At 66.3% G+C, this 27,088-nt stretch overlaps 9 protein-coding genes across 9 annotated transcripts; 6 read left to right on the forward strand and 3 right to left on the reverse strand.

Annotated features, from left to right (window-relative positions):
- Window positions 1–810: 810 nt before the first annotated feature.
- On the reverse strand, window positions 811–1,927 carry EMIHUDRAFT_238585 (putative carboxyvinyl-carboxyphosphonate phosphorylmutase; the record flags this gene model as incomplete). The annotated part of the gene is made up of 2 exons (XM_005776728.1): window positions 811–1,758; window positions 1,922–1,927. 2 exons carry the CDS (start codon window positions 1,925–1,927, stop codon window positions 811–813), a joined length of 954 nt encoding a protein of 317 aa, XP_005776785.1.
- A 1,185-nt stretch (window positions 1,928–3,112) lies between these two features.
- On the forward strand, window positions 3,113–4,131 carry Lhcf32 (light harvesting protein). Its single transcript, XM_005776729.1, has 2 exons — window positions 3,113–3,303; window positions 3,480–4,131. Exons 1-2 carry the CDS (start codon window positions 3,120–3,122, stop codon window positions 3,959–3,961), a joined length of 666 nt encoding a protein of 221 aa, XP_005776786.1. The 5' UTR covers window positions 3,113–3,119; the 3' UTR covers window positions 3,962–4,131.
- Window positions 4,132–4,613: 482 nt separating this feature from the next.
- EMIHUDRAFT_238587 (hypothetical protein) lies at window positions 4,614–6,637 on the reverse strand (the record flags this gene model as incomplete). The annotated part of the gene is made up of 6 exons (XM_005776730.1): window positions 4,614–4,769; window positions 5,133–5,171; window positions 5,392–5,562; window positions 5,680–5,856; window positions 6,144–6,288; window positions 6,627–6,637. The coding sequence occupies 6 exons, from the start codon at window positions 6,635–6,637 to the stop codon at window positions 4,614–4,616; spliced, it is 699 nt and encodes a 232-aa protein (XP_005776787.1).
- A 3,232-nt stretch (window positions 6,638–9,869) lies between these two features.
- EMIHUDRAFT_457764 (hypothetical protein) lies at window positions 9,870–12,501 on the forward strand (the record flags this gene model as incomplete). The annotated part of the gene is made up of 3 exons (XM_005776731.1): window positions 9,870–10,568; window positions 10,724–10,969; window positions 11,995–12,501. The coding sequence occupies 3 exons, from the start codon at window positions 9,870–9,872 to the stop codon at window positions 12,319–12,321; spliced, it is 1,272 nt and encodes a 423-aa protein (XP_005776788.1). The 3' UTR covers window positions 12,322–12,501.
- A 451-nt stretch (window positions 12,502–12,952) lies between these two features.
- Window positions 12,953–18,329, forward strand: EMIHUDRAFT_443881 (digalactosyldiacylglycerol synthase). Its single transcript, XM_005776732.1, has 18 exons — window positions 12,953–13,578; window positions 13,735–13,767; window positions 13,844–13,901; window positions 14,004–14,038; window positions 14,177–14,238; window positions 14,309–14,372; window positions 14,447–14,529; window positions 14,893–15,021; window positions 15,086–15,173; window positions 15,242–15,330; window positions 15,394–15,475; window positions 15,549–15,653; window positions 15,725–15,855; window positions 15,976–16,186; window positions 16,542–16,803; window positions 16,902–17,260; window positions 17,331–17,489; window positions 17,739–18,329. Exons 1-18 carry the CDS (start codon window positions 12,988–12,990, stop codon window positions 18,135–18,137), a joined length of 2,940 nt encoding a protein of 979 aa, XP_005776789.1. The 5' UTR covers window positions 12,953–12,987; the 3' UTR covers window positions 18,138–18,329.
- A 787-nt stretch (window positions 18,330–19,116) lies between these two features.
- Window positions 19,117–20,175, reverse strand: EMIHUDRAFT_238591 (hypothetical protein; the record flags this gene model as incomplete). The annotated part of the gene is made up of 1 exon (XM_005776733.1): window positions 19,117–20,175. One exon carries the CDS (start codon window positions 20,173–20,175, stop codon window positions 19,117–19,119), a length of 1,059 nt encoding a protein of 352 aa, XP_005776790.1.
- Window positions 20,176–21,288: 1,113 nt separating this feature from the next.
- On the forward strand, window positions 21,289–22,723 carry EMIHUDRAFT_115952 (hypothetical protein; the record flags this gene model as incomplete). Its single annotated transcript, XM_005776734.1, has 3 exons — window positions 21,289–21,581; window positions 21,729–21,903; window positions 22,310–22,723. 3 exons carry the CDS (start codon window positions 21,289–21,291, stop codon window positions 22,721–22,723), a joined length of 882 nt encoding a protein of 293 aa, XP_005776791.1.
- Window positions 22,724–22,842: 119 nt separating this feature from the next.
- EMIHUDRAFT_367722 (hypothetical protein) lies at window positions 22,843–23,747 on the forward strand. Its single transcript, XM_005776735.1, has 2 exons — window positions 22,843–23,605; window positions 23,672–23,747. Exon 1 carries the CDS (start codon window positions 23,285–23,287, stop codon window positions 23,489–23,491), a length of 207 nt encoding a protein of 68 aa, XP_005776792.1. The 5' UTR covers window positions 22,843–23,284; the 3' UTR covers window positions 23,492–23,605; window positions 23,672–23,747.
- A 1,921-nt stretch (window positions 23,748–25,668) lies between these two features.
- Window positions 25,669–26,764, forward strand: EMIHUDRAFT_430339 (peptidyl-prolyl isomerase). The gene is made up of 4 exons (XM_005776736.1): window positions 25,669–25,837; window positions 25,914–26,059; window positions 26,179–26,340; window positions 26,498–26,764. Exons 1-4 carry the CDS (start codon window positions 25,675–25,677, stop codon window positions 26,630–26,632), a joined length of 606 nt encoding a protein of 201 aa, XP_005776793.1. The 5' UTR covers window positions 25,669–25,674; the 3' UTR covers window positions 26,633–26,764.
- The last annotated feature ends 324 nt before the right edge of the window (window positions 26,765–27,088 follow it).

Raw genomic sequence — 27,088 nt, forward strand, 5'->3', positions numbered from 1 at the left:
GTACCTTTGTCGCGCGCCGGAGACGACTCGACGCCGCTGAGATCGGAGATCAAGCTCTGACAGGTCGCACGTCGCTCCTTTGACGCCGACGTGACTCACCCGTGCAGATCACATCAGGACACGGTCTCGACGCGCTCGGTACGACGCCTGCGACCCGTCTCGGGTCAGGTGGCACGACGCTCATCGCGCCTACCAGCGCTGCCGTGCAGGTTGCCACGACGAGGTCGAGCACGCTTCTATACGCTCGCCGAGCCTTCCTTTCCATCCCATTTTGCAGCCTGGGAACGGTGGCGGTCAGAGGCAAAGCATACGAGGGGTGGTGGAACCACATGTCACGGCTACTGCCGGCTCGACCCCACGATAGCCTCCGGAGGCTGACTTTGAGGCACAATCATCGGACGACGTCGGCGAGTTGAGTCGCGCTCGCGGTAGCCAGATGACCTCTCATACTAGTATCATCGGCCATGGCCGCAGGAAGCGCGGGGGAGGGCGCTGGGAGCAACACGGAGCTCCGTTGGACGTTTTCAAGATTAGCGTGTCAGAGTGAATGGAACTAGCCTGTGGTGGAGGAATGTGACAGATGACACAGAATCAGATACGGCTTTAGGCCATTAAAGAGTTTACGTACAGTGACTCCATAGAGAGTGTCGGCTGTCGCGCAGTCTTATACGCACACAGGACGGCACAGCAAAAAGCGTGCCGCCCAGACGCATAGTCCATAGAGACGATATAGGACCATAGTGAGGTTTCGTGGGACACCGCAGCCTCCGCAGGTCCCACAAGACACAACCGACTCTCGTCTCCCGCGTTTCACTCTGCCGCACCATCCTGTCCCACGGCGGGGCAGGCCTGGTGCTCCTCCTCCCAGGCATCCAGCGCGTCGAAGCCCACCAGGGCCTTGAGCTCGCCAAAGTCGCATAGCACACCGGTCGAGGGGTGGCCTCCGCTCGCCATCGCCTCGAGCGCGCGCGTCATGGCCGAGACGGCGGCGCTGAGGACAGTCAGCCCGAAGAGGGAGAGGCGGCAGCCGAGGGCGGCGGCCTCTGTCTGCGAGATGAGGGTGACGCCCGGCCTCTCGACCTGTGCCAGCATCGTGTGCACCGTCGGGCCGAGCGAGACGCACAGCCGCCGCAGCTCGTCCGGCGCGAGGCCCTCTGCGTAGACGACGTCAGCGCCGAGCGCCGCGAACGCGCGGCACCTCCACAAGACCTCGTCCAGGTCCTCCTCTGCGCGACGGCAGTCTGTCCGCGCGACGAGGACGAGGTCGAGCCCTGAGCGGCGCCTCATCTCGTCTCTGGCGGCGATCGCGCACCGCACGCGGGCGACGGCCTCCTCGCGCGGCACGACCGCCACGCCGCCCGAGTACGCGCAGCGCTTCGGGTAGACCTGGTCCTCGATGGAGACGCCTGCGAACCCGGCCTTTGCGTAGCCCTCGATGGTGCGGCGCACGTTGCCGCTGCCGCCGAAGCCGGTGTCGCCATCGCCAATGACGAGAAGCCGCCGCGTGTCAATCGCCGCACAGATGTTCTGTCCGACGGAAAGCTGCTCGCCGTACGAGATGAGCCCGGCGTCGGGCAGGGCCAGGCCGCTCGCGGAGACGGCAAAGCCAGACATGAAGGCAACCCTGAAGCCGGCCCGCTCAATCAGCCGCGCAGAGAGCGCGTCGTGGCAGGCCGGCATGACCTCGCAGCGCGAGGCCTCGCGTGCGTCGTCGAGAAGAGTGCGCAGCCTGGCGGCCGGCGTCGGATGTGGGTGGCCCTGGTCCATGAGGATGGGCGTGTGTGTGTGTGTGTGTGCGGCGTGTTCTCGAGGTTCTCGAGGTGGATATCCGTTGGTCGCGAATGCCACGCCGAGGCGGGGCGGCGGGTAACAGTCGAACATCGAGCACGTGCCCGAGAGCGAGGGGTCCGGGGGGGAGCACAAACATAGGACGCCCAGCCTTGCCCTCGTGCCGCCGAGTGCATATCCTATGCGAGAGAGATCCCCTGTGCCCTGTGCCCAGCCCTCTCCGCGCGGCGATGCGCCCTCCCCCCTCGCTTTTGCAAAATCCTGCAAAGGTTGGGGACGGTGTCTATCCTCGACCCAGCCCTAGCTTGGGATGTCCGTTGTATTTATTTATTTTTAATGTCGTGCAGAGGCAGACGACCAAGGGTTAGGGTGGGCGACGGCTAGCACCACACTCCTCTCCTTAAAATCCTAAATCCCTGCGGTGGTGGCGGCGTGCCGTCCTCCCATCTTTCCCTTTTGTTGTCCGTGTTTTCTTTCTTTCTTCCGTGTCGGGAAAAAGAATTTTAGAACAAAACTCCCTCGCACGACACTGGGCACGGGACTGCGCAAAAGGAGTCCCCGTGCCAAAGAAGCCCCTGAGTGACTCTCGGTATGAGACACTGCGGACTATACTCTATCGGCCCTGAGGGCCGGGTAGGAGGGGTCTAGGTTACCTCTACCTCTGAGGGCCTGCGGCCCTCTTACCTTTACCTCTGGGCAGCCGTGGGCCCTTTACCTCTACCTCTGAGCGACGTAGGACCATGATTTACCTTTTGCGTGATCTCTCGTGTCTCGAGAGTGATAACTGATATCTCTCGAGTGATCTCGATAATATGTGATCTCGATGCAGCTATCTCCACCCGCGAGAGCCATAGACTCTCCAGTGCATGTCATCCAGTCCATGCCCCGTCGAGAGGGACACTCTCCTCTCTATCCATGTGAGTGACTCGACTACGTCGAGGGGGGGACGTCTGAACCACACGTGTCCCTCCATTCACACTCTCCCAGTCCTTCCTGGTTTAGTGCCCGTCTTCTCCGCCCGTCGTGCTGAGTTGGTCGCACCTTCGTGCTTCTTCGTCCTTCAGACGTTTCACCTAGAGCAAGCAGGGCGGAACGCCCCTTGGTCCACCCGCCACCCGGGTGGGGCTTGCACGGTCCGAACCGCATACCGAAGAGCGTCTCTCCTGCGGATGCCCGGCTCCCTGTGAATAATCCAGATTCCACAAATTACACCCTCATTCGCTCTTGTGAGCCGGCCGCTCGTCTCGCTGCGCCCACGCCCCGCCCGCACACCGCGCCTCACCCCCCCGCCGCACCTGACGCTCCGCCCCGCCCCTCGACGCAGAACAATCATGATCTCCACTGTCGCCCTCGCTGTCCTCGACTCGGCCCAGGCCTTCTCCGCGCCCGCCATGCGCGCGCCGGCCCGCTCGTCCGCCGTCACCATGTTCTCTGAGGGCGACATCGGCGTCCTCCCGCCGCTCGGCGTGTACGACCCGCTCGGCCTCATCGAGACGCGCGACATGCGCCGCTACGAGGCGCGCCCCGCCCCTCGCTCTGCGCCGCCGCCGCGCGCGCAGAGCGTCGGCTCGCGCGCGCTGCGCCTCCACCGTCGCCCGCGCGCGTCGCCGCCCCCGCCCGGCCCGCAGCCCGCGTCCCGCCCGCCGCCTCCGCCGCCTCACGACCTCACGCCGCCCGCCCCGCTGCCCCGCAGATCATGGAGGTCAAGCACGGCCGCGCCGCCATGCTCGGCTTCCTCCACGTCATCGCGCTCAAGGCGGGCGTCGTCCTCCCGGGCGCGCTCACCCTGTCGGGCACCAAGTTCTCCGACATCCCGACCAGCTGCTTCGGCTCGCTCGAGGCGGTCCCCACCTTCGGCTGGCTGCAGATCATGCTCTTCTGCCTCTTCCAGGAGACGGGCTACGGCCTCGGCCTGGCCAAGGGCCAGACCGGCGGCTACGCCTCCAACCCGGACAACAACGAGGACGACGGCGAGGTGGGCGACATCGCGGGCATCCCGTGGGTGCGGTACGACGACCCCGAGACCAAGACCTTCAAGCTGAACGCCGAGCGCCAGAACGGCCGCGCCGCGATGCTCGGCATCACCGGCTGCCTCGTGCACGAGATCCTTGGCGTCGACGCGCTCTACCCGACCGGCGGCCTGGGCGGCGCCGCGCCCCCGGCCATCTTCTAGGCTGGCTCGTTGCCTGCCCCGACCCCTCGCGCGCACCACGATGATGCGAGTGCGCGCCGGAGCCCGTGAAGACCTGGGTGCTCTGCGCAGTCTTGTGTGTGGGGGCGGAGCTTGTCTTGTATTTGGGGAAAAAGTCGAGAGACAAACTGCGCCTCTCCCTCACACTCTCATCGCGTGGCCCGTGGGGTCTGGCTGGCGTGGCTGCTGCGGTGCTGGCCTGCCAGCTGCTGGTGGTGGTGCTGCTCTGGCCGTGCGCCGCCCGTGGGCGGGGGGGCCCGGGGGGCCGGGGGCGCCGGCGCCCCACCAAGCGCGCGCGCCACCGAGCGGTCGCACGACCTCCACGTGCGTGTGGGATGTTGTGGCACCGCGCTGTCGGTTGAGCCGCCTTACAGGGCGCGCTGCGGCTGCTGCTCAGCTCAGACCTTAACAGTAGATCGAAAGTACACAGGACCTAGACCTAAAGACCTGGACTGAGCTGATCCCGGCGGGCCCCAGAGCGTCCGCGGGTTGTGACGGTCCGCGCGTGAGCTCTCTCTTTCTGAGAGACTTTGGCCTCGGATCTCCCGTGCGGCGCCCTGCGCCGGCGAGACCTCGCACCTCGGCGCGGCACCCGGCACGCCCCCGCTCCCCCTGACGATCCACGACTCCTCACTCACCTCACGAGTCTCGCGCGGTAGACCATGTGCTCGCTCTCCTCCTCGTCGAACGCCTCGCCCTCGAAGCCGCCGCAGAGCCGCTCCACCTCGAAGCCGGCGGCAGCCAGCAGCGCGCTCAGCTGCTCGGGCAGCGCGTAGTGGTGCTCGTTCACCTGCGGCCGAGGCGCGGCGTGCCTGGGCGTCACGCTGGCGAGGCTGGCCGCACTGTGTCTGGCGACTGCGCTCTGCCCCCCCCCCGAGAGGAAAGCCCCGAAGCGAGCCTCCCTCCCTCTCCCCTCCCCTTGCTCGGTCGCGGGCGGGACGCGCCTGGGTCGCGCGCTCGCCCGAGGCCGCCACGAAGTCGTACCTGCAGCGGACCCTTCCCTGAACCTTCTCTGAACCTTCCTTAGGTGTACCTGCAGCGAAGTCGTACCTGCAGCGGATCCGCCGCGCGTGCGGCTCCACCTCCGCGTCCCGCTCGTACACCTAAGGAAGGTTCAGAGAAGGTTCAGGGAAGGGTCCCAGTGCGGCTCCACCTCCGCGTCCCGCTCGTACACCGTCCACTCGCGGCCCGCCTGCAGCGACATGTCACAGACGCCTCAAGGACATGTCCGAGACACGGCTCTGCCCCCGACCACTCGCGGCCCGCCGCATCGACCGCCATCACCAGCGCCTCCTCCTCCCCCTCCTCCTCCCCCTCGCCGCCGCCGTCCCGCTCGTCGGCGAGCGCGTCGTCGTGCCTTCACAGGGAGCAAACTCGAGGCGTCCGAGAAGGGTCAGGCAAGGCAGCCGTACAAGCGCGTCTTTGCGCCAGTCGCGCGCGTTGTAGACGTCGAAAAGCAGCGCGCCGCCTGCCCTCAGCGGCGCGGTGTGAATGCACAGCCCGCCACCAACGCAGGCGGGGGCGCCAGGCGCAGCTCGCCCGGCCGCAGCGCCCCGGCGCATCGCTCGAGCAGCTCCGCGTGCCTGCGGGAAGGCTCCGAGAAGGCTCCGAGAAGGTTCCGAGAAGGTTCCGAGACGGTGGCGCGAGCAGCTCTCGGCGTGCCGCGGCGTGCAGAAGAGAGTATTCGCCGTCAGCAGCACCGCATCGAAGGCCTCCCCGCCGCCGGAGCCCTCCCCGCCGCCCCCTCCCCCTCCCGCAGCACCGGGAGAGAGCATGTCGCACGTCAGGACGCGAGCGCCGGCGTGCTCGCTCAGCCGCTCGCGCGCGGCAGCAGCGAGCTCGTCGTCGAGCTCCACGCCGGTGTAGTGTGGCTGGCTCTGTGCGGGCAGGCCGACGGGGTGAGGGGAGGGGGCGGGAGGAGAGAGAGAGAGAGAGAGAGAGAGAGAGAGAGAGAGAGAGAGAGAGAGAGAGAGAGGGAGAGGGAGAGGGAGAGGGAGAGGGAGAGAGAGAGAGAGAGAGAGAGAGAGAGAGAGAGAGAGAGGGAGAGGGAGAGGGAGAGGGAGAGGGAGAGGGAGAGGGAGAGGGAGAGGGAGAGGGAGTGGGAGTGGGAGAGGGAGAGGGAGAGGGAGAGGAGGGAGGTGGGAGAGACGGAGAGAGAGAGCACCTCGGGCGAGGCGAGGAGCGCCGCGCCGATGCGGCCATCGCCAGCGCCGAGCTCAAGGACGCGCGCCGCGCCGGCGCACTCCCTGCGGTAGAAGTCGGTGTCCCCGGGGAAACCGTTGAGGTGCAGGAGTGAGTACAGCGCCGCCCTCGACGGCAGGGAGGCTGCAGTGCTGCTGCAAAGGCGAGGCTGGCTGCGGGCAGCTCGGTCAGCGACGGTGGCCGGGCCGAAGAAGCCGGAGGCACAGGTGAGCGCCGTCGCCGTCAAGACGAGACTACTGCGCATCTTGGAGGGTGCGCCGGCGGCGCTGGCTCCTGCACTCTGCGGAGAGGGGCCTCCAGAAGAAGAAAACCGCGGTTTTCCCACTCCCACGTAAACGCACAACCCCAGGCCCGAAATCGCACTCCCCTTCACGTATCTCCCACCGACGCTGTCGTGACTCACACTCACTCACTCACTCACTCGGATCGCTTGTCATGTGAGAACGTGAATTGCATGTGTCTGACTGTCCAAAAGAAAGTAAGAAAACAGACAACCCAAGGGAGGGATGGGAGGACGGCACGCCGCCACCACACAGGGATTTTAAGGAGAGGTGTGTGGTGCGCTAGCCGTCGCCCACCCTAGGGAGTCTGCCTCTTCCTATCTCTCTTCGCAGTCTCTCTCCGACTCTCGCTGCAACCTTCATGCCACCTCGCGGTCGTCCCACTCTCGTCGTTCTCTCCCTTGTCATTTCCTCCTCTGTCGCGTCGTTCCCTTCTGCCTCGTCCTGTGACGCCGCCGCCTGCCGGTCCCTTGTTCTCGCGGCTTCTTTCGCCTTTCGGCGCAACTCCGTCCTCCTCGCGGCGTATCCTGGCCCCTCGAGTTTATCGAGCTCCCCTCGCGCAAGGACCACGTTTCTGACTCCCACTCCGATCATTTGCCTACAGGTCATGTTGTTGCTCAGGTCCACTCTCTCTTCGAACACTTGTGCCTCTACGGATGATGCCGGCGCTGGGGTCCCCTTCGGATGCATCGTGACATCTGACAACTGGATTTCCACTGGTTCGTCCTCCTCGGAGTCATCTTCCCCGTCCTCCTTCCGCTCGGCTCTTCGCTCGGTACGTTCGGTGTGGCTCACCCTCCATGCCGTGAACAGGCGCTTTATCCACCCTATATTCTTCTCTCGTTCCTCTGCCCGTGCCTTGGTCTTGTCGTTGTTTCGCACCCATGTCTGTATGGCAATCGAGGCTGCCTTCCCCACTACCTGTAGTTCACTCGTCACCTCTCCCGCGAGCTCCCTTCTCTTTCTTTCGGGTATGGAGTCCGTGAGTGCGGGCAGCGTGCAGGCAATCACGGGCGCTATTTTGTCGTACTCCTCTTCGGCGAGCGCTCCAAATCTAGACCCTTTCGCCTTTAAGGAGGCTGCCCTCGCTCGTCTCAGGAATGTGGCGGTGTCTTTTGAGTCCGGCGCCTCCCGTTCAACTCTTGCTGTCGCCCTCGCTGTGTGTTTGTCGAGCTTCCGCATGAAGTGACGCGCCTCTTCCTTATTTCCAGCGCAGCTGCCGCTCAGTATGTGCGCCAACGACGCCTGTGGTGGCTCACTGTCTTCTTGTTTCCAGTCGTCCCAGTCTGTCAGTTCCCCGCGTCTCCTCCTTGCCTCGCGCGCCTCTTTTGTGGCCTCATCCCTAGCCGCCTTGCACGCTCTGCATCCCCAGAACGCACTTCTCGTGGCGGGGCCCCTCATTCCCCGTTTCTTTTCCCCCTCTAGAATACGCCTGTGGTGTGCCCCGTGTGGCACCCCGACCTGTTGTCTCACCCTGGCCCCCAAGATCGTTTTGGTCGTCACATTGTGATCCCCGACGTCGTCAAATGTCGCCCGCCTGTCCTTCCCCCCGTTCTCGTCCGGTAATCTCATCTTATTATCCCATCGATGCTTGAGACTGGCTACTGCCACTTCGCTCCACAACCGTCCCGCCACCCCTGCCGTGTGCGATCCTGGCCTCACTGTCTTTCGATATTGCTCGCACACCCACTCGTGCGCGCTCTTACACATGTGTCCGTACGTCCGTTGTCTGACTGTCTGACTGTCCATAAATAAATAAATACAACGGACATCCCAAGCTAGGGCTGGGTCGAGGACAGACACGTCCCCACCTTTGCAGGATTTTGCAAAAGCGAGGGGGGAGGGCGCATCGCCGCGCGGAGAGGGCTGGGCACAGGGCACAGGGGATCTCTCTCGCATAGGATATGCACTCGGCGGCACGAGGGCAAGGCTGGGCGTCCTATGTTTGTGCTCCCCCCCGGACCCCTCGCTCTCGGGCACTAACCATCTGACCACTCATCGACGGGGCTTGGCGAGCGGCCGCGCTGCGGGGCAGGGCTGGTGAGAATGGGCTCTGGCCACTCGCCCGTGCGGTTGTAACCCCGCATCTGTCGGACAGAGGCCTCGACCGCCCCTCGCGGCAAGCTCTCGAGCATCTCGAGCAGCTCGCCCGCCGCCATCGCCGCCTCAAACTGCTCCCTCATGCCGAGCGCGCCGCATACCCTGCGGACCGCCTCCTGCTGCACCTCGTCCGGCGTATCGGTTTCATAGCCGGACGAGTCAGCGGAGGCGGCCCGCTTGGCGGGCGGAGAGTCGGGCGACGGCGAGCGCGACTGGCGCGAGGGCCCGCTGCCGCGCGCGGACAGCGCGTTCTTGTCAACGAGACGGGGTCCACTCTGCGATTTGGGCGGCGTCGCGATTCTTTTTTCTCCATCTGCCGCCATTCCGCCTCCGGGCCATGCCAGCCCCTCGGCTCTCCGATCTTGTCAACGAGATTCTCACCCCTCCACACGTCGGCTGCAGCGCTTTCGCAACGGCCTCCGCAGAGGCGCTGCGGGCGGACCAGCCGCTCCTCTCTGCCTTCGAAACGTTGACGCTAAGCGTTGACTCGGAGTGGCCGCCCCGCCTGCACGAGTCTGCGGACGTGCTCGCGCTGGCCCTAGTAGACGGGCCTGCTCCTGGCTGCACGGATGCAGCAGGCCTCGGTCTCACGAGCCTCGGCGAGGTTCTCGCGTCCATCCTCCTCGTCACGATCGAGCGTGCTGACGCGCTGCCGCCAGTCGCACCGACCTGGCCGCCGGCGCCGCTGTCGTCGCGCTCATCCGCGCACGCCGCCGCACATGGACTGTGGCAACGCTACGTCGACGCCATGTCGCTCAACGAAGCCGACGAGGTGGCCTCGCTGCAGCTCTGCGCTGGCTACGCGGGCTGCCAGATGCTCCACAAGACCATCGGCGGCACCACTGCGCTGGCTCGTCTCACGGGCGACGACGCGCGTGGGCGGGCAGAGAGGTGTGCCATCGCCGTCGGCCGCGAGCTGATCCTGCACTCGACACTACGCAAGCTCGTCGCCTTCGACGGCATTCTCACGATCCTCGACTCGAACACCATCAGCAACAAGCACGCGATGCCCACGACGTTCGCCATCTTCGACGACTTCTCCGATGAATAGCGGTAGCCAGCGCAGAGCCGCAGCGAGGCCACCTCGTCGGCCGTTGAGCGACATGGCGTCGACGTAGCGTTGCCACGTCTTCCATGTGCGGCGGCGTGCGCGGATGAGCGCGACGACAGCGGCGCCACCGCCGGCAGCTTCTCTAAGTACTAAAGCCGGCTCCGTTTCCTTGGCGGGTTTCTTTCGAGGTGCGCGGGTCTTTCGCCACCTGCCTGCCGCTGCCGACGCTGTTGGCCGCGCCTCTTCGCAGCCCGAGATGCCTCTCTCTGCCGAAGGTGGGAGGGCTGACCGAAGCTGCTTTGACGCCGTGCAAGTTCCCTCGGCGGACGTCCGGGTGGGCAGCAACGCCCTAAGCCAGCCGTGGCTGCTCTCGGCCGCAGCCGACGCCGGTCCGTGCCTCGTCCTGCCCTCTGGCAGCCGAGCGCTCTGTGTCGCCTCTGCATCTTCGGTCAACCATGAGGCCACCGCGCCTTGCCCGGTCGAGGTGGCTCTACCGGATGCGGAGGAGCCCAGCTCGGTGACCACGCTTGCCGCATGCCCGGTGTCTGAAGGCCTCGTCGCCCTCTCACGCGCGGTCGCTGGCTCCAGCCGCCACAGCGTCGAGTTCTGGAGGCTTCCGCAGCAGCCAGAGGCCGCGCCGGAGGACGCGGGCGGCAAACGCAGCGCGCCCTCCGCCCAGCTCCTCGCGAGCACGCCGATGGACGGCGCGAGCCGCGGCCTCTCCTGGCACTCGGCGCTCCCCGCCCTGGCCGCCGCCTCCCCTTCCTGCCTCGTGCTGCACTCGCTGGACGAGGAGGGACTCGCCGAGCCCGTCCTCCTTCTCGAGCGGCCTCGAGGGGGCGAGGCGCTGCGCGGCGTCGCGTGGAGCGGCAGCGCCTGGCCGCAAGGTGGTGATGGGTGCACCGAGTGGAGCAGTGCCTCGCCGGATGCCTCGGCGGCGTCAGAGAGCCTCGCAGTCGCTCTCGAGACGGCATCCTCCTCCTCCGCACACTCCTGCCCGCACACTCCTGCCCGCACACCCCCCGCACCGCCTTCCGCGCCGTCACGTCCGCACCGGCCTCTCCCGACTCGTCTCCTGGACCTGACTCGTCTCCCGCCGCCGCTGCGCAGGAGGCGCTCCTCTCCAGCTGGGCGCTCCTCTTCCACGAGCCTTTCCGGAACCTTCCAGGACCCTTCTCGCAGGCGCTCCTCTTCAGCTGGCCGCTGCCGGGTGACTGGGAGCGATTCGCGACCCGGCGCCTCCTCAGCCACGCCTCGGGCCACATCACACGGCCTCGGTTCCTATCGCACTTGCTGCAACCAGCCGTGGCGCGTGTGACAGGCGCCTCCGCCTCGGCCCAGCCTCGGCTCCGCACCGTGCGCTGGGGCTCTGCTTCGCCGCACACGGCATGCTGGTGGTCGGCGCAGCCCCTCCCGTCGCCGTCGGACTGGGCGCCGGCCAGGCAGGGAGAGAGCCGACCAGCCAGGCTGGCCGAGGCGGCGGCGAGAGCTCTCCCCCGGCTTGCTCCTCCTCCGCCGGCGGCTCCTCCTCCCGGGCAGACGAGGCGCCGGCCGGGGAGGAGGGGGGCGGGGAGGAGGGGGGCGGGGAGGAGGGGGGCGGGGAGGAGGGGGGCGGGGAGGAGGGGGGCGGGGAGGAGGGGGGCGGGAAGGCCTCCCTCGTGGTCGACTTGCGCGGTCGGCTGGCTGACGCGACTCCAACGCCTCTCTCCGCTCTCCTCGACATCGCCTCCCACGCCCCGGAGAGCGCGCGCGTCCTCGCCGCGTGCTGCTCCGCCGGTGCCGCTTGCGCGCCCCCCGCAGCGGGCCCAGCAGCCGCACCGCAGAGAGCCGCACCGCCGGGGCCGGCCGAGCCGCGGGCGGATGCCGCCGAGGACGGGCTTCTCGCCTGCTTTGCGGTCGGGAGGAGGGGCGGGTCCGCTCTCTGCCCGGAGAGAGGAGGGGCGGGTGGAGCTGCGTCGCCGGTGCGGACTGCCGGGCTGCGCCACCCTGACTGCCTCGCGGGCTGCCACGCCTCCTCCACAGTGGCGGTCGGCTCGAGCGCTGCGGCGACGGTCCTCCTCCTCTCCGCCGCCCCCTCCGAAGGGGTTGCGCCGCTGCACGTAAGCTCTCCTCCTGCCCTGCCCCCACCCTCACCCTCGCCCTCGCCTGCTCAGGTACCAATCCTGCGCCTGCTCCGCTCCCTCTCCCTCGCGGACGGGCTCACCCTGCGCGGCATCGCCCTCCGCCCCGCTGGCCACCCGCTGCTGCGCGGCCTCTGGGCGCTCGCCGGCCGCCGCGCCGCCTCCTCCGCGTTCTTCGCGCCTGCCGTGGCGGAGCTCCGCGTTGCGCGCCCTGCAGGCTCGGGTGATCTCGCGTCATCTCGGGCAGCCGTGAATGAGTAGGCGGAGCACCGCCTCGCGCTCTGCCGCGCGGACCTCCCGACGGGCCTCGACGCCGCGGCTCTCGCGCCCACACCGCCGCAAGGCGCGCAGCATGCGAGGCCCGCCGTGAGCACCGTGCAGCCACTAGTGCAGCCAGCCGCTTCACCCCGCGGAGCCGCCTCGGACGCGGCGCTCGACGGCGAGGCGGCCGTCCTAGAGGCGCTGCTGGTCGCGATGGAGGCGCGTCTGGCCGCCCGCTTCGAGGCGGCGCTCGCTCCGATCGGGGAGAGGCTCGCGGCGCTCGAGCGAGCTGTGCTCGCGATGGGCCACGCGGTGGACGCTACTTGATTTTTGGAGCTTTCGAAAAGGACTGCCTCCCCGGCTGTCTGCAGCCCCCTTGAAGCTCCCCCCCAGCCCCCACACCGGGCGCGCGGATGCCGGATCCGGATGCACAATGCTCAATGGTCGAAGAGAATGCTGTCTCAAGCTATGCTTGGTTTTCTCGTGAATGAACACACTTTGGAGTGCAGTCATCAGCCTCACATCCAGGGCCGGGGAGCTGAGAAGCGCACCCAGCGGGCCAGATGACCGGTATCGGGTTGCGGGCAAGAGAGCCCTAGCCCCGGGGGTGCGGGGTGCGCGTTCGCAGGGCCAGGGAAAAACGAGGGCCGTAAAGTAAACACGGGTCTCCGAGGGTTAGTTCCGTGTACCGGGTTTCCCCTTAACTGCAGAACGCCCCCTCTACTCGGAGCTAACGGACACACAACACTGCACTCCACGCACGTACACGGATACGCCTCATGTGCGCCCGCCCGACTCCGGTCCCACAGAGCACAGTCCCTTCCTCCGCCCGTCGGGGCGAGCCCTCGGCTCGTCCCGATCCCTTGCTCGCCTTCCGGGCGTTACCAGACTGCCTCTGCAGTCGTTTCTGATGCCTCTTCCTCGGCTGGGTGCATTTTTCTTTTTTGCTACAGCCGAGCTCGCTCGCCGATTGAGGTGGGTGCCGCGAGTCGAATGCTCGTCGTTTGCTTGGCCTTCGCGCCTCGGCAGCCACCTGGCCTCGCCGGTCGTGCATGGCTGCCAGCACACCGCGCGCGGCCAACGCGCCCGCCGCTCCTCGGCGATGCTCCCGAGGAGGACGGCGCCGAGACCTTGGTGACCGTGGCAGCTGCTGAACCACGACCATCGGGCGAGCGAGAGCAGCCGAAGGGCATGCTCTGGGGTCGGATCCGCCGCCGCTTCCGCCGACAGCCAGTACATGAGCGCCGGGCGGCGAGAAGTAGCGAGGAGGCTGACATTGTCGAGGCCAAGGCGCTTGAGGCTGCAGCTGCGCCGGCCGAGGAGGGGATGGAGGAGGGTGGGAGAGTGGAGTCGCAGCGTGATTTATGCGCTTCCGACGCCGGGGCCGATCATGACACCGTGGAGATCAACGTGCGCGGCAGGGATAACGCGGCGGGAGGAAGTAGTGGTGGCGGCGGCGGCGGCGGCGGCGGCGGCCTGTCGCTTGTTGAGGACATAGCAGAGGAGGTACAGGCGGCGATCGACGAGAGGCGGTCGCGGCTCAACTCGCGGCTCACGTCGTCGCTCCGCACGTTTCGCGACGAGGCGCCCTTGCCGCACCTCTCCCCCCTCGCCGCTGCACCGCCCTTGCAGAGAAGCTTCTGCCGAGGGGCTATTGGTGGAGTGGGGAGAGGCTGCTGCCCCTCCCCCTCCCCGTACCCCCCCCCCCACCCCTCCCCCTCCCCTCCCCGGCGGCGGCAGGTCCTCGACGAAGTTGAGACGCAGGCGGACCAGGCGCCACCGCCTGCCGCCTGCCCCCGCCCCCGCCCCTGCTCCCCCTTGCCCGAGGCCCGGCCGCCCCAACCGACAGGCGCGCCAGAGAAAGGACAAGTACTCGCGGCGGCGCGAGGAGATCCTCGACTCGCTCGGCGAGATCTAGCCGAGATCTAGCCGAGATCCAGTCGAGATGAGGGTCGGCCAGGGCCTCCGCTCGCTTGGCGGCTCGTCACCGGGTGAGAGTGAGTGCGCAGGCGAGCTGCGGGAAGACATCCTCTCCGACATTGAGGCGACCATCTCTCACTCATACGAATCATTAAATGTTGACATTCATCAAGACATCCCCTCCGACATTGACCATCTCGGGCGTCGTGGCGGGCCTGAAGAGGAACGGCCAAGCATTGATACTGAACTGTGAACCTCGGAGGTGACCATCTCGGGCGTCGTGGCGGGCGGCCGCCGCGTCGAGCGCGGCTTGCGCGAGCTGCGGTCCGAGTCGAAGGGGCGAGGCAGGCTCGCCGCTCGCCGTGAGCATGAGTCGCGAGCTGGTTGGGAACAGGTCCGAGTGGGAGGAGGAGGTGGACGCGCTGATTGCGGACGCACGCGCTGACGTGGAGCTGGCGGTGCGGTGGCGAGCGTGGAGGAGGGCGAGGCGGATAGCGCGCGTGTGACCGCGCGTGTGGTGGTTGGGGCGTAGGTGCGGGACGTCGAGGACGCAATCGAGGCGCAGCGGAGCGAGGTGAGGCGCGCGACGGAGACGTTCAACGCGCAGTGGATCGGGCGAGACCTAGCAGAGAGCTGGCAGAGAGCTGGCAGAGAGGTGGCAGAGAGGTGGCAGAGAGGTGGCAGAGAGCTGGCAGAGAGGTGGCAGAGAGGTGGCAGAGACCTAGCAGAGAGCTGGCAGAGAGGTGGCAGAGAGCTGGCAGAGAGCTGGCAGAGAGCTGGCAGAGAGGTGGCAGAGAGGTGGCAGAGAGCTGGCAGAGAGGTGGCAGAGAGCTGGCAGAGAGCTGGCAGAGAGCTGGCAGAGAGCTGGCAGAGAGGTGGCAGAGAGGTGGCAGAGAGGTGGCAGTTCGTGCAGCGGCTCGGGGCAGCGCGCGCTTGGCGGGCGTCCCTTTCCCTCAGCGCTCGCCGTCCCCGGCACAGGCAAGGGCGGGGCGAGGGGCGGCGCGGCGGAGGGGCGAACGTGACCGCCTTCAACCTGACGGCGTGGGCGGCCCGCGGCGGCGGCGGAGGGCTCGCAAAGTACCTCGCGGAGACGCAGGACAACATCCGGTGCGTCGCGCGGGCGGGGGCTGGTGCGCGGCGCGTGTCCTCAGGGAGAGGCTGTTGCTGTCAGGTCCATCGAGGAGGACCTCGAGGCTGATTTGAGCGACTTCAAGGCGCGCTGGGCCGTCACCGCCGCGCGGCTCGAGTACTTGCCGCAGGAGCTGCCCTAAGCTGGCCGCTCATTCACAACGCTCCCTTCATTGAGCTCCTCTCTCATGAATGACAGGAGCTGCCCAAGCTGCGCACGCTCGCGAGCGTGCGGGCCTACGTCGCCGACACGATCTTCGAGGGAGGGACGCTGCCTCTCGTGCGCAGGCAATATAACATAATATATATAATATAATATAATATAATACAACATATGCCTCTCGTGCGCAGGGCCCGCCGGCGCGCGTCCTCACCCTCTGGCGAGAGCGACCAGCCGACCAAGGCCCCGGCCAAGGACTACGCGAAGCTCAAGGACCCCGCCCGCCCCCCGGCTCCCCGTGTCAACGGCGGACCGCACATCCGTGACCCGCTGCTTGTTTTCTCAGGACCCGCTCGGAGTGCGGCTCGCCGCGGCACAAGGCGACGTGCTCCGGCCGACGCCAGACTCGGACTTGCGCTCCGGCGGGCGGCGGCTGGCTATCCTGACCACGGCAGCAACTAGCCGAGAGAGTCGCCGAGAGAGTCGCCGAGAGCTGAGCCTCGGTCCGCCCGAGGTGTGCAGGCGGCGCTCCCTTGGATGACTGGCACGGCGGTCAACCCGCTCCTGCGGGCCGCCTACCTGGCGGCCAAGGGCTACCCGGTGACGCTCTACGTGCCGTGGCTGCCAAAGCAGGACCAGCTGCTGCTCTTCCCGTGAGATGTAGCCGAGAGGCGGCCGAGAGGCGGCCGAGAGGCGGCCGAAGCTGGGGCCAAGCTCCTCCTCTCCCTGCTGGTGTAGCCCCAGCTGTTGTGAGCAGCAGTCTCCCCGAGCAGGCGCGGCCTCGCCTTCGACAAGCCGGCGCAGCAGGAGGCGTACTCGAGGTGGTGGCTCTCGAACCGGGCAAACGTCGAGCCGCCGCCGTCGCTGCGCATACGCTGGTACCCCGCAAACTACGAGCCGGGGATCGGCGGCATCATCCAAAGCGGCAAGATCGACCTCGCGGCTCTGGTGCCGCCCGAGGAGCGGGACGTCGCCATCCTCGAGGAGCGAAGAGAAGAGAAGAAAGAGACGAGACGAGACGAGAAGAGAAGAGACGAGACGAGACGAGAGAGGAGCGGGACGTCGCCATCCTCGAGGAGCGAAGAGAAGAAAGAGACGAGACGAGACGAGAAGAGACGAGAAGAGACGAGACGAGACGAGAGAGGAGCGGGACGTCGCCATCCTCGAGGAGCGAAGCGAAGAGAAGAAAGAGACGAGACGAGACGAGAAGAGAAGAGACGAGACGAGACGAGAAGAGAAGAGAGAGGAGCGGGACGTCGCCATCCTCGAGGAGCGGGAGCCCTCGCGCCGCCGTGCCGAGGGCCCGTCCCCGACACGCCCTGGAGGTGTGTGCGAGTAGGAGCCGGAGCACCTCAACTGGTACCACCACGGCTCCCGCTGGCCGGAGCTCTACCGGCACGTCGTCGGCGTCGCGCACACAAACTACCTGCAGTACAGCCGGCTGCAGTACCCGGGCCTCGAGGGCCAGCTCAAGGAGAGGTGGATGGAGCTCCTCAACGCGGTGGTCTGCGCCGCCTACACGGACGTGGTCGTCAAGCTCTCCCCGACCCTCGTCGACGTGCCCGGCCACAACCTCGTCTGCAACGTCCACGGCGTGCGAGGCGCACCCTCCTCCTCGCACCCTCCTCCTCGCGCGCAGGCGGCGGGCCCTGTACACGTCCGTGACGCGTCCACGACACGTCCACGACACGTCCCGCAGGCGAGTTCCTTGCCGTCGGCGCGCAGGCGGCGCGCAACGCCGGCAGCTTCTTCGACCGCGGCGCCTACTTCCTCGGCAAGGCCCTCTGGACGAAGGGCTACCGCGAGCTTCTCGACGCGCTCGCCGCGCACGGCCCGGCCGGCGGCGACGCGCCCCTGCCCCCGCTGCACACGTTCGGCTCGGGCCCCGACGAGGCTGCGATCCGGTCCGAGGTGGAGCGGCTCGGCGTCGACGTGGTGACGCACGAGGGCATCGACCACGCCCACCCGTCGATGCACGGCTACTCGCTCTTCGTCAACCCGTCGACGTCGGACGTGCTCTGCACCGCCACCGCCGAGGCGCTCGCCATGGGCAAGAAGGCGCCCCCCCCCCCCCCACCCCCCCCCCCCCACACACACACACCCCATCTCGCCATCCCACCGGCCGCAGGTGCTCATCCCGGACCACCCGTCCAACCTCTTCTTCAAGCAGTTCTCAAACGCCATCCTCTACGACGACCCGGCGCAGCTCGGCTCCCTCATCAGCGAGGCGCTCGCGACTCCACCCGCCGCGATGACCAAGATGGAGCAGTACGCCCTCTCGTGGGAGGCGCTCCCTAGACACTGCCGAGACACCTCCTAGACACCTCCTCCTAGACACTGCCGAGACACTGCCGAGACACTGCCGAGACACTGCCGGAGAGTCGGAGCAGCAGGCACACCTCTACCCGCCCCCCTGTTTCGCTCGCTGCTCGCGCGCTCTCCCAGGCGGCGACAGAGCGCCTCCCCATGCTCCCCATATCTCCCCATATCTCCCCATATCTCCCCATATCTCCCCATATCTCCCCATATCTCCCAGGCGGCGACAGAGCGCCTCCTCGACGCGGCGGCGCTGCCCGCCGGCACGCGCAGACCAAAGGAGCGGCCGCTGCACTCGCTCGCCTATGGCGTGCACTACACGATGGGCACGCAGCCGCTCTGCGACGTGCTCCGCGTCGCCAGCGGCGTGCGTCCCGTCTTCTCGGTTGAGGAGCGGCTCAGGGCGGCCGTTGGGCTCGCCACCGGAGATCGGGGCGACAGCGACGGGGAGAAGGGCGTCGTCGAGGTCGGCAGCAGCGGCGGTGGCGGTGGTGGCGGCGGCGGCAGCAGCAGTAGCGTTGGCGAGACATTCGGCGGCGAGAGCGGCAGGAGTCGCGGGGAGCAGCAACCCTCAGCAGACGGCTCCACTGACGGCGCGAACAGGTGGAGAGCGCGCTAGTCCGCGGGATGGATGGGGACAAAGCATGTGCCCGAGGGTGGAAGACACGCGACACGTCCAGCCGTCCACCCGTCCCCCCCCACATTTTAAGGTGAGTACCTGTTGTGTTACCCGTCATGTGCCGCGTCTTGGCCACGCGTGCGTTGTAGCGTTACGCTTCCGTCTACTTGTTTAGAGAGCCGTGTCTTCTGAGTCGTCTCTCCTTCGCCTCTCTCTGAGAGAAGTCCCGGCCCCTTTTCGGCGTTTCGAAGCGGCCCCATGACTGCGAAGAGAGATAGGAAGAGGCAGACTCCCTAGGGTGGGCGACGGCTAGCGCACCACACACCTCTCCTTACGCTATACGCAGTAAAATCCCTGTGTATCGTGGTGGCGGCGTGCCGTCCTCCCATCCCTCCCTTGGGTTGTCTGTTTTCTTTCTTTTAAGCGGCCCCATTTTAGGATAGCCATTACTGACACCGCCCCCAGCGGCCATGCCCGCGCGGCGCCCCGATCCCCGCGGCCCCCGCGCGCCCGCGGGCTTATACCCGGCCGGGACGCTGGGGAAATAAATAAATAAAACGGACACCTCTACTAGGAGATGGTAAAAAGGAATCCCGGTGCGTTCTTTGTGCAGGGTTCTTTGTGGGTTGCTGGTCGTGACTAGCCAGGGGGAGAACTCTCTCTAATAGAGCCGATAGAGCCGTATCTCGGAGTAAGTCTCTCGGACCCTTCCACATGGTCCCTCGGGTCCCTGCTGCTCCTAATCTCTTTGTACATCCTCCTGCTGATCTCATCTGGAGCGCTCCTTTTCTTTACCTCGACTCCGGCTTCAGATGAGTTTACCTTTACCTCTCCCCTCCAAGTCCAGCCCTACCTCTCTACCTGCGATCTACCTGCGCCACGGCCCTCCGTGCACGTGCGGGAAAGTCGCTCTGACGCTCCTACATTCCGCTATCCTCACACAGCCCGCACACCCCATGGTAGCGAACCTCAGTCCCATCTAGCCCCTTGACCAAGCACGGCCATGCGGCTGCCAGTTGGCGCCAGCCCACGCCTCGCACAACCCGGTCCAGTTGCCAATGTCGCGCCCCGTAAACTTCATCGCAAGGCCAAGCCCGTGCTTGAGCCCTGCGCCGCGGAAGATGTGCGCCTCGACCGCGCCCCCGCGCGAGCGGAGCGCAGCCGCCAGCCGCTCGGTGTTTTGGAACGGCACGATGTCGTCACTCTCAGTGTGCCACAAGAAGAAGGGCGGGGGCGGCGACGAGGCCGGCCGGCGCAGCGCGAGATCATCGAGGGAGACGTCGTCCTCGGCCGTGCGCGGCAACGACTTGCCTAGATCGGGTCCAAGCAGCACCGCGAAGGAGCCATGGTGGCGGAGCGGTCTCGGCTGGCCGCGCGCAGCCTCGCCGACGCAGGCATAGGTGGAGCACTTGCAGAAGGGGTGGCGTCCGACCGCGCAATCGACTGTGTCATTGTGCGCACTGACCAGCGGGTAGGCAAGGATTGCGGCGTCGGGCCGCGCGGAGAACGCCGCCGCGCGGTCGCCCTTGGCGCTCAACAGCTTGTCGACCTCCCCGCCCTCGGCGGCGTCCCACGCAAGGCTCACATGCCCAGCGACGTGCCCGCCAGCGCTAAAGCCAAGCACGCCGATCCTTGGCGCGACGCGCCACGCGGCCGCGTGCAGCCGTACCAGCTGCACAGCGCGCCGTGCATCAAGCAGCGGCGCTGGGTGGCGGCGCATCGTGCGGTACTCGACAACAACGCAGTGGACTCCGGCGAGGTTGAGCCAGTTGCAGGCTCGCCTGCCCTCGGCCTGGACTGTGAGGCTGACGTAGCCACCACCCGGGAACACTAGCACCAGTGGAAGCTCCACGTCTGGGCCCAGCCCGAGCCGGGCGCGCATCGGCTGCGGCACGAGAAAGGGCGTCAACTGCGGGTCCTTTAGCTGGCGCTTTCGACGCGCATAGTCGCGGGGCCCCACATTGTTGATGCTCGCCGAGACGGAGTCAAAGTAGACGTCGGCCGGTGGGTCGTCCGGCCACAGCCGAAGCGGCGGCATGCTCTTGAGACGGAGAGGCGAGTAGGTGGCTGGCATGTTCAACGTGCCGATAGCGTAGGGGGCAGCGCGGCAGCGGGCTCAACGAAGAGCAAACTTGGCGTGACACTTCTTCAAACCCTCTGTAATAATCCACTTGGCCCGGGAACAAACCCAGGCCCGAGCCCTTCCTCTTTCCTCTCTCTTTGGCTCGCGCCAGGGCACTCTCTTTGCAAGTTTGCATCTTCCTTACTTGCGAAAGAAGACGTTGTGCCCGCATTTATTGAATTGCCGGTTGAGGTGCGAGCCCTGGAGGCCCTGGGATTCACACCTTGAGCAAATTTCGAACCGGCGGGAAACCTTTCGTTCCCCTTTTAAACTCCGGCTCTCGCCGTCGGAACATCCCGCCCAATGCGCGCCGGCATCCTAGCCCTGGTCGTTGCTCCGCTGACTGTTGCTGCAGAGCCGTCGCCACCACCGCCGTCGCCGCCGCCGCCCTCCCCCCCCCCTCCGCAGCCCCCCTATCCTCCTCCTCCTCATCCACCGCCGCCTTCACCACCGCCGCCTTCCCAGCCAACAGAGGCGCCGCCGTTGCCACCCCCACCGTCCCCACCTCCCTCAGACCCTCCGGATGCCTCGCCCTCCCCGCCGCCTCCCTCCGCCTCGCCCTCCCCGCCGCCTCCCTCCACCTCACCCTCCCCGCCTCCTCCATCATCACCACTGCCATCGCCATCTCCCTCTGCGCCGCCGTCGCCACCCCGCGATCCCGGCGTCAGAGATTCACCATCACCACCGCCTCCCTCGCCACCGCCTCCGCAGCCGCCCTATCCTCCTCCTCCTCATCCACCGCCGCCTTCACCGCCGCCGCCTTCCCAGCCTACAGAGGCACCGCCGTTGCCACCCCCACCCTCCCCACCTCCCTCAGGACCCGATGCCTCTGTGTCTCCTCTTCCGCCATCGGCACCTCCCTCCACCTCGCCCTCCCCGCCGCCTCCCTCCGCCTCGCCCTCCCCGCCGCCTCCCTCCGCCTCGCCCTCCCCGCCGCCTCCCTCCACCTCACCCTCCCCGCCTCCATTGCCGCCAACCCTGCCGCCTCCACCGCCGCTTTCGCCACCCAATTTTTGTGACGGAGATGAAATGAAGCTTGCGGCCGACATCCCAACGGCAGCTCCTCACGCCAATGTCATCTTTGTCAATTGCATTCCCAACAACTTGACTGCAGGGGACTTCATCGAGATCAATAACACCGTGTACCAAATAGAGTCGTTGGAAATCATACTTGAGATTGTCACTAGTCGCCGCTTGCTTGAGACTGTCGTCGTTGCTGGTATCCCGGATGGCTCGGTTGCGATTAAGCTCACGGCGGACGTGACCGAACCCGCGGGACAGGGGGTGGCCGTGACCACCGTGACAGCGCCTCCGTCGCCCCCGTCCCAACCCCCTCTCTTGCCGCCGCCTCCGGCCGGTCCGGGCGGAGTCGACAAAGATCCGTAATGGCCCTAGATGCCCGCTGCCGTGAGACTGGGAGCCATCTCGTCCCGCTCCTACCTAGCTCCTACCCTCTCTCCTTGTCGCAGGCATCTTCACTTTGCGCACGGCGGCCGCGCAGACTTCCGCGGCGAGGACGGCCGCTACTACAGCTTTTTCTCCGCACCCAATCTTGCTGTCAACGTCAAGACGGAGGACGCCGTGTTCGAAATGCACAGGAAGCTCGGGCACACCCTGACCGTGCACGGAAGCTTCATCACCGAGGTGTGTGCTCAGCAGCCCGCGCTTCCTTGGCGCCCTACTCACCCAATTGCACTGCCACCCCAAAGGTGCACGTGGTAGCGCGCGTTGGGACCGATCGCCAGCTGGCACGCGCCTCGTTTTGGGCGTCTGAGCTGGGACCGAGCAATTGGGGGTGAACGCCCCCTCCCCCTGCTCCGTCCCTCTGCACACTGGCGCGCTCAAGTCTCTCGATTACGGCCTTTGGGCTTGCTCAGGTGGAGGATTGTCAACGGATCGTGCGGCAACGCTTCGACGAGTCCCCGCTTCAAGCTGGGCCCGGGCGGCCGTCGGAAATGCGGTGAGCTGTCCATTGAGGTGTGCCCCTTGCGCATTGCGCAGCGACCTCCCAGCCCCACCCCGTCCGACGCCCGTCCCTGCACTTACGCAGGTCGACATGGCGAGTGCTTATTTTTCTCTGCCCCGATGGAGCCTTCATGTCCGTGGCAATCATGTGTACGGCCACATTTCCGGCCCTCTACACAGATTGGACGTCTCATTTCACGCGAAGGACAACGCGGCCTCGCGGTCCCTCCCGCATGGCCTTGTCGGCCAGTCGTTCTCCTCGACAGCTTCCCGCTGGGGCAACGTCGACGAGTACCCAGCTGAGGGCCACTTCACCACCGCTGCTATGGCTGAGGGTGCAATCGAGGGCGAGGCCGCCATGTACGAGGTGGCCGCTGCAGACGCCACGTCGTTTGCCTTCTCGCGCTTCGATGCGCAAGAGATCACTGGCCCGGTTGACTTGCGACTTGCCAGCGCCGTTGACGCCACGTCCACGGATGAGGCGTTTACCAGCACATAGGTCATAGCATATAGTACACAGATACTGTGTGCTCTCAGATGCCTTGCTCCTCTAAAGTGCTTCGCCTTTTAACGAAGTTGAGATGCTCTGTACCCCGTGTGTGGTTGTCTATTGTGCTCAGCGTCTTGTCTCTGACGTACATACCTCGGCGCTCGGGTACCCCCTGGAGCTGGACGATAGTCGACGTACTACACGACTCTCTCTCTCACACAACACACACTCTCAAAACAACACCGATCCGCAGCAGCGCGCCGGTATTACATGTACTCATGGCGATCGAGGCACGTCAACGTCGAGGAATCGCCTATGAGAGCTGTGCTGCACAACAGTGCATGTGTCTGTAGGTCTATGCACATGCACATGCGGACATGGACATGGACATGCACATGCACATGCACATGCACATGCACATGCACATGCATGCGCATGTGATGGAGAAGGGAACATCATGCTCGGAGAAGGAGGTCGCTTCAGCAACTGGCGGCGACACAGCGATCGACCAAGAGTCCTGAGCCGTCTTCATTCAGCAGGAGCGCAGAGGCGAGGGCTTCCTGCTGCTTGATGTCCACTTGGATGCGCGCCGGCGGCGTGGGTGTGCCGGGGCCGCTCAGGGCGAGGTGGATCGAGCCGAGGCCGTCGAAAGCGTCCGTCGAAGTCGACAGCAAGACTGTGAAGCAAAGTAGCGCGAACCACTCGCAAATCGCACCGAACGACTCAGCTGTGCCATTCGCAGAGAGCTGGACTACCAAATGCGGGGCCAGCGCGTGAGAGCCAATCGAAGCAGCGGCAGCGAGACAAGCGGCAGCGGCAAAAGCGTTCGTCGACGCCTTGGCGCTCGACGCCGACCAGATCGCATCAAGGACAAAGTAGACGAGGTGGAGCCTAACGCAGCCGGGACGATGAGAGAGGAAGCGGGAAGTAGGCGTCGGGCTGCGGGCGGCGTCCCACCCAAAAAAGGCACTCGCGGCGAACGAGTGGAGATTAAAGTCCTCGTCGACGTTGCAGGCGCCTGGTTATACAGCGTGACGTTGCGTGACTGGAGGCGGGACTCCACCCCCGCGCTCGTTCGCCGCAGCACAGGGCGCGCCAACGACGGCAAGGCCGAAGAGGCCTACGCGGCACGGACGGTGGGTGAGAGTCGCGCCTTCCATGACTGGGACTCGAGGCGCGCAAGCCGGCGAGAGAGATGGCATGCAGCAGCGCGTTGAGGTAGAGGCCGAAGCCACGCAAGGTGCGGGCGCGAGCGACGTTGGAGAGGAGAAGATGAGACAGCTGCGATGCGGCAGCGAGCAGGGCGCCCAGGCAGACCATGTAGCGGGAGATGATGTTGGAGGGTGGGCTCACCTGCGCTCATGGCCAAGGGGAGGACTTGGGGGAGGCATGCGGAGAAGGCCAGCGGGTGTGAGCAAGTCACCCACATGTCGCAGAGCGTAGGCCAAGCCTATGGAGGCGCCACGGGAGATGTGGGGACGCGGTACGGCGCGCGTGTGCGTCGAAGAGACCGCGGGGCGGCCGAGCGAGGGTGGATGGTCCCGTCGGCCCAAGACAGGAGAAACGTTGTCGACACCTAGTCAACCGACGGCTATGTGGCGATCGAAGCGCGCTGCGGCTGCCGCAGGATGTTCGCAGCACCCACCGTCACAGCTACCATTCGCTGCACAATGCGGACAAGCCCCTTTTCGCTCCAAGAGGCGAGCGGCGACGGAGTGGAGGCGGCGGGGCCGGAGAGGGAGGGGAGCGGGCCCTGGCAGAAGGGGAGCGGGCCGTGGCTGCGAAGGTAGCCGAACGAGAAGTCGGGGCAGCAGGCCTGGACATGAAGGTCGCACTCTTCTCACCGCGTGGCACTGTGCGCAATCCTTCCACAAGGCAGATCACACCGCAGCGTACATGGGGAAGAAGAGGATCAGAGCCGCAGCGTCGGACCATTCCAGCAGAGGCACGGCCGGGTTTCGGTCGATCGTGAGAGCCAGATTGCCGGGCAGCCAGCGCGCCTTCGAGACGAGCGAAGCGACGGCGAGCAGGCTGAGTCCGACACGCGGCGCTTTTCTGGGCAGACTGCACACGGCTTGCACTGCGTAGATGGTCCCGATGCCGAATGTAAGGATCGCGGCGATGTTGTGGATGCCCGCAAAGGGACCAACATCGCAAGATGGCACCTTCGAGTCCTCACACACCGCCCCGACCACGCCCATGGTGACGCAGGAGAAGTGAGTGACCGAGAGAAGAGCGGCCTGGAGGCGCGCGGGAGAGCCTGCGCCGACCCGGGCGTAGTAGAAGGCGGAGTAGACGACGCCGAGACCGGCCGCGACCATGGAGAGCGTGAGGCGCGACAGATACGTACCCGGTGGGTAGACCCACGTGTCAGAGATCATTGGAAGGAACACTTGGCACTCGTGTTCACCGACGCATGTCAAGTATGTGGTCCCGATGCACACAGCCAGAAGCGAAGAGAGTAGCAGCGTGAGGTGCGGCACGCTGAGCGTCAGTAGGCGCTCGGTGGAGAAAGCTGTCGAGTCGTTGGACGACGGCATGTTCCCTGTCTGTGTGAGTCAGTGCTACGCGGTGCCGCCCTTGGAGAGGCGAAAGGCCGGTGTGGCCGGCCGTGCCGAATTGCAACCAGCAAGGGAGAGCTTGATTGTTTTTTCCGCGGTCTCTTTGGAAAGGAGGTTCAGCTTACCTCTTACCTAAAATCCTTAGGGGGCCGGCTCTGGCCTGAGTGCCGGCCGGAGCTAAGAAACCACGGCGTGGGGTGGGTGAGGGCTGTGGAAAGGCTTAGAAACGGCGGCGTGCCGCGAAATCCTGTTTTCTTAATGCCCGCAACCCACTGTAGTGAGCATAGTAAAATTCTTTGCCCAGCGCTGAGTCAGAAGGCCCCCCCATGTCTCGGCGCAACGACTGTCCCTCGCCTGGACTCCACTCCCCACCCTGCGCCTGCCTGCACGCAGGCTATAATGTGGGCTGCTCTCTCCACGCTCCTCGCCCTTGGCGCCGGCTCCTCGTCTGGACCAAAGGTGACGCACAAAGTGTACTTTGACATCACAATCGGTGGTGAGCCGGCTGGGCGGATCGTGATGGGCCTGTACGGCAAGACGGTGCCCAAGACTGTCGAGAACTGTGCGCCGGATGCCCGCCTCTCTGCCGCCGCGGTGGCGCTTATGACGCCCCGCCCGCCCCGCCGCCCTGCCGTCAGTCCGCGCCCTCGCGACCGGCGAGAAGGGGATGGGCAAGAGCGGCAAGCCGCTCGCCTTCAAGGGGTCCAAGTTCCACCGCGTGATCCCCAACTTCATGCTGCAGGGCGGCGACTTCACGCGTGGCGACGGCACCGGCGGCGAGTCGGTGAGCCTGCGGCCACGCCGGACGCTCGCCACCCGCCCGCTCTACCACCACGCTGGACGCTCTCGCCACCCCCCCGCTCCGCCCGGCCCACTGCGGACCGGCGTCTGTCCCGTGCTCAGATTTACGGCGAGAAGTTTGCCGACGAGAACTTCAAGCTGAAGCACACCGGCCCGGGCATCCTCTCGATGGCCAACGCCGGCCCGGGCACCAACGGCTCCCAGTTCTTCATCTGCACCGTCAAGACGGCGTGGCTGGACGGCAAGCACGTCGTCTTTGGCAAGGCGCACACACGCGCACACGCGCACACGCGCACGCGCCCGTCCCTGTGGCACATGGCAGCGTGGCGCCGTCCCTGTGGCACATGGCAGCGTGGCAGCGCTGCCCGGGCGTCGCGCTGCGAGAGGTGAGCCGGCCTCTCCTGGTCCCTGCCCCTCGCAGGTGCTCGAGGGTATGGACATCGTCAAGAAGGTCGAGGGGGTCGGCTCGCCCTCGGGCAAGACGTCCAAGGAGGTTCTCATCGCCGACTCTGGCGAGCTCGAGGTGACCGCCGACGCGCCAGCCGAGGAGCTCTAGCCTCTGGTGGTGGCGCGCACCGCCAGCGTCACACTGTGCCTCTGTGCGACGCGGGACAACTCACAGCGCCACGTCACGTCGTGGCGCACACACCGCTTGTGTTCCTACATCTCTCAAGTCTTATCGAACGAACCGCACAGCCAGCGGGGCGCACACAGCGCCCCAGGCCCCACAGGGTGCCAGGGAGCGAGCGCGCTGAGAGCCGCGACGCGCGACGTGTCTCGAAAACACAAAACTCTCGCGGCCCGTGTCCGTGTGCGCGTGCGCGGGCTGCGCGCGCCGGGAGGGGGGAGGTCCAGGTCGCACGGCACAAGCCACAAGGGTCAACGCGGAGGGAGGCGTGGGGGAGGGGCGCGGGGGGGCGGGAGAGACGAGAGTGGAGATCCTTCGTTTTTCTCTTTGACTTCGTTGTGTGTGGCGGGCGGTTGATCACATACAAGCTTATTGCACATGAAC

Source organism: Emiliania huxleyi (assembly GCF_000372725.1).
Source record: "Emiliania huxleyi CCMP1516 unplaced genomic scaffold EMIHUscaffold_273, whole genome shotgun sequence".
Taxonomy (NCBI): Eukaryota; Haptophyta; order Isochrysidales; family Noelaerhabdaceae; genus Emiliania; species Emiliania huxleyi.

Coding starts and splice junctions, on each gene's coding strand:
- Lhcf32 (XM_005776729.1), top strand. CDS start 3,120: ATGATCTCCACTGTCGCCCTCGCTGTCCTCGACTCGGCCCAGGCCTTC. Junction 3,304..3,479: donor GCGCGACATGCGCCGCTACG/AGGCGCGCCCCG, acceptor CCGCTGCCCCGC/AGATCATGGAGGTCAAGCAC.
- EMIHUDRAFT_443881 (XM_005776732.1), top strand. CDS start 12,988: ATGCTCGTCGTTTGCTTGGCCTTCGCGCCTCGGCAGCCACCTGGCCTC. Junction 15,331..15,393: donor ACGCTGCCTCTCGTGCGCAG/GCAATATAACAT, acceptor TCTCGTGCGCAG/GGCCCGCCGGCGCGCGTCCT. Junction 15,654..15,724: donor GGCTGGCTATCCTGACCACG/GCAGCAACTAGC, acceptor CGAGGTGTGCAG/GCGGCGCTCCCTTGGATGAC.
- EMIHUDRAFT_367722 (XM_005776735.1), top strand. CDS start 23,285: ATGTCCACTTGGATGCGCGCCGGCGGCGTGGGTGTGCCGGGGCCGCTC.
- EMIHUDRAFT_430339 (XM_005776736.1), top strand. CDS start 25,675: ATGTGGGCTGCTCTCTCCACGCTCCTCGCCCTTGGCGCCGGCTCCTCG. Junction 25,838..25,913: donor GCCCAAGACTGTCGAGAACT/GTGCGCCGGATG, acceptor CCCTGCCGTCAG/TCCGCGCCCTCGCGACCGGC. Junction 26,060..26,178: donor ACGGCACCGGCGGCGAGTCG/GTGAGCCTGCGG, acceptor TCCCGTGCTCAG/ATTTACGGCGAGAAGTTTGC.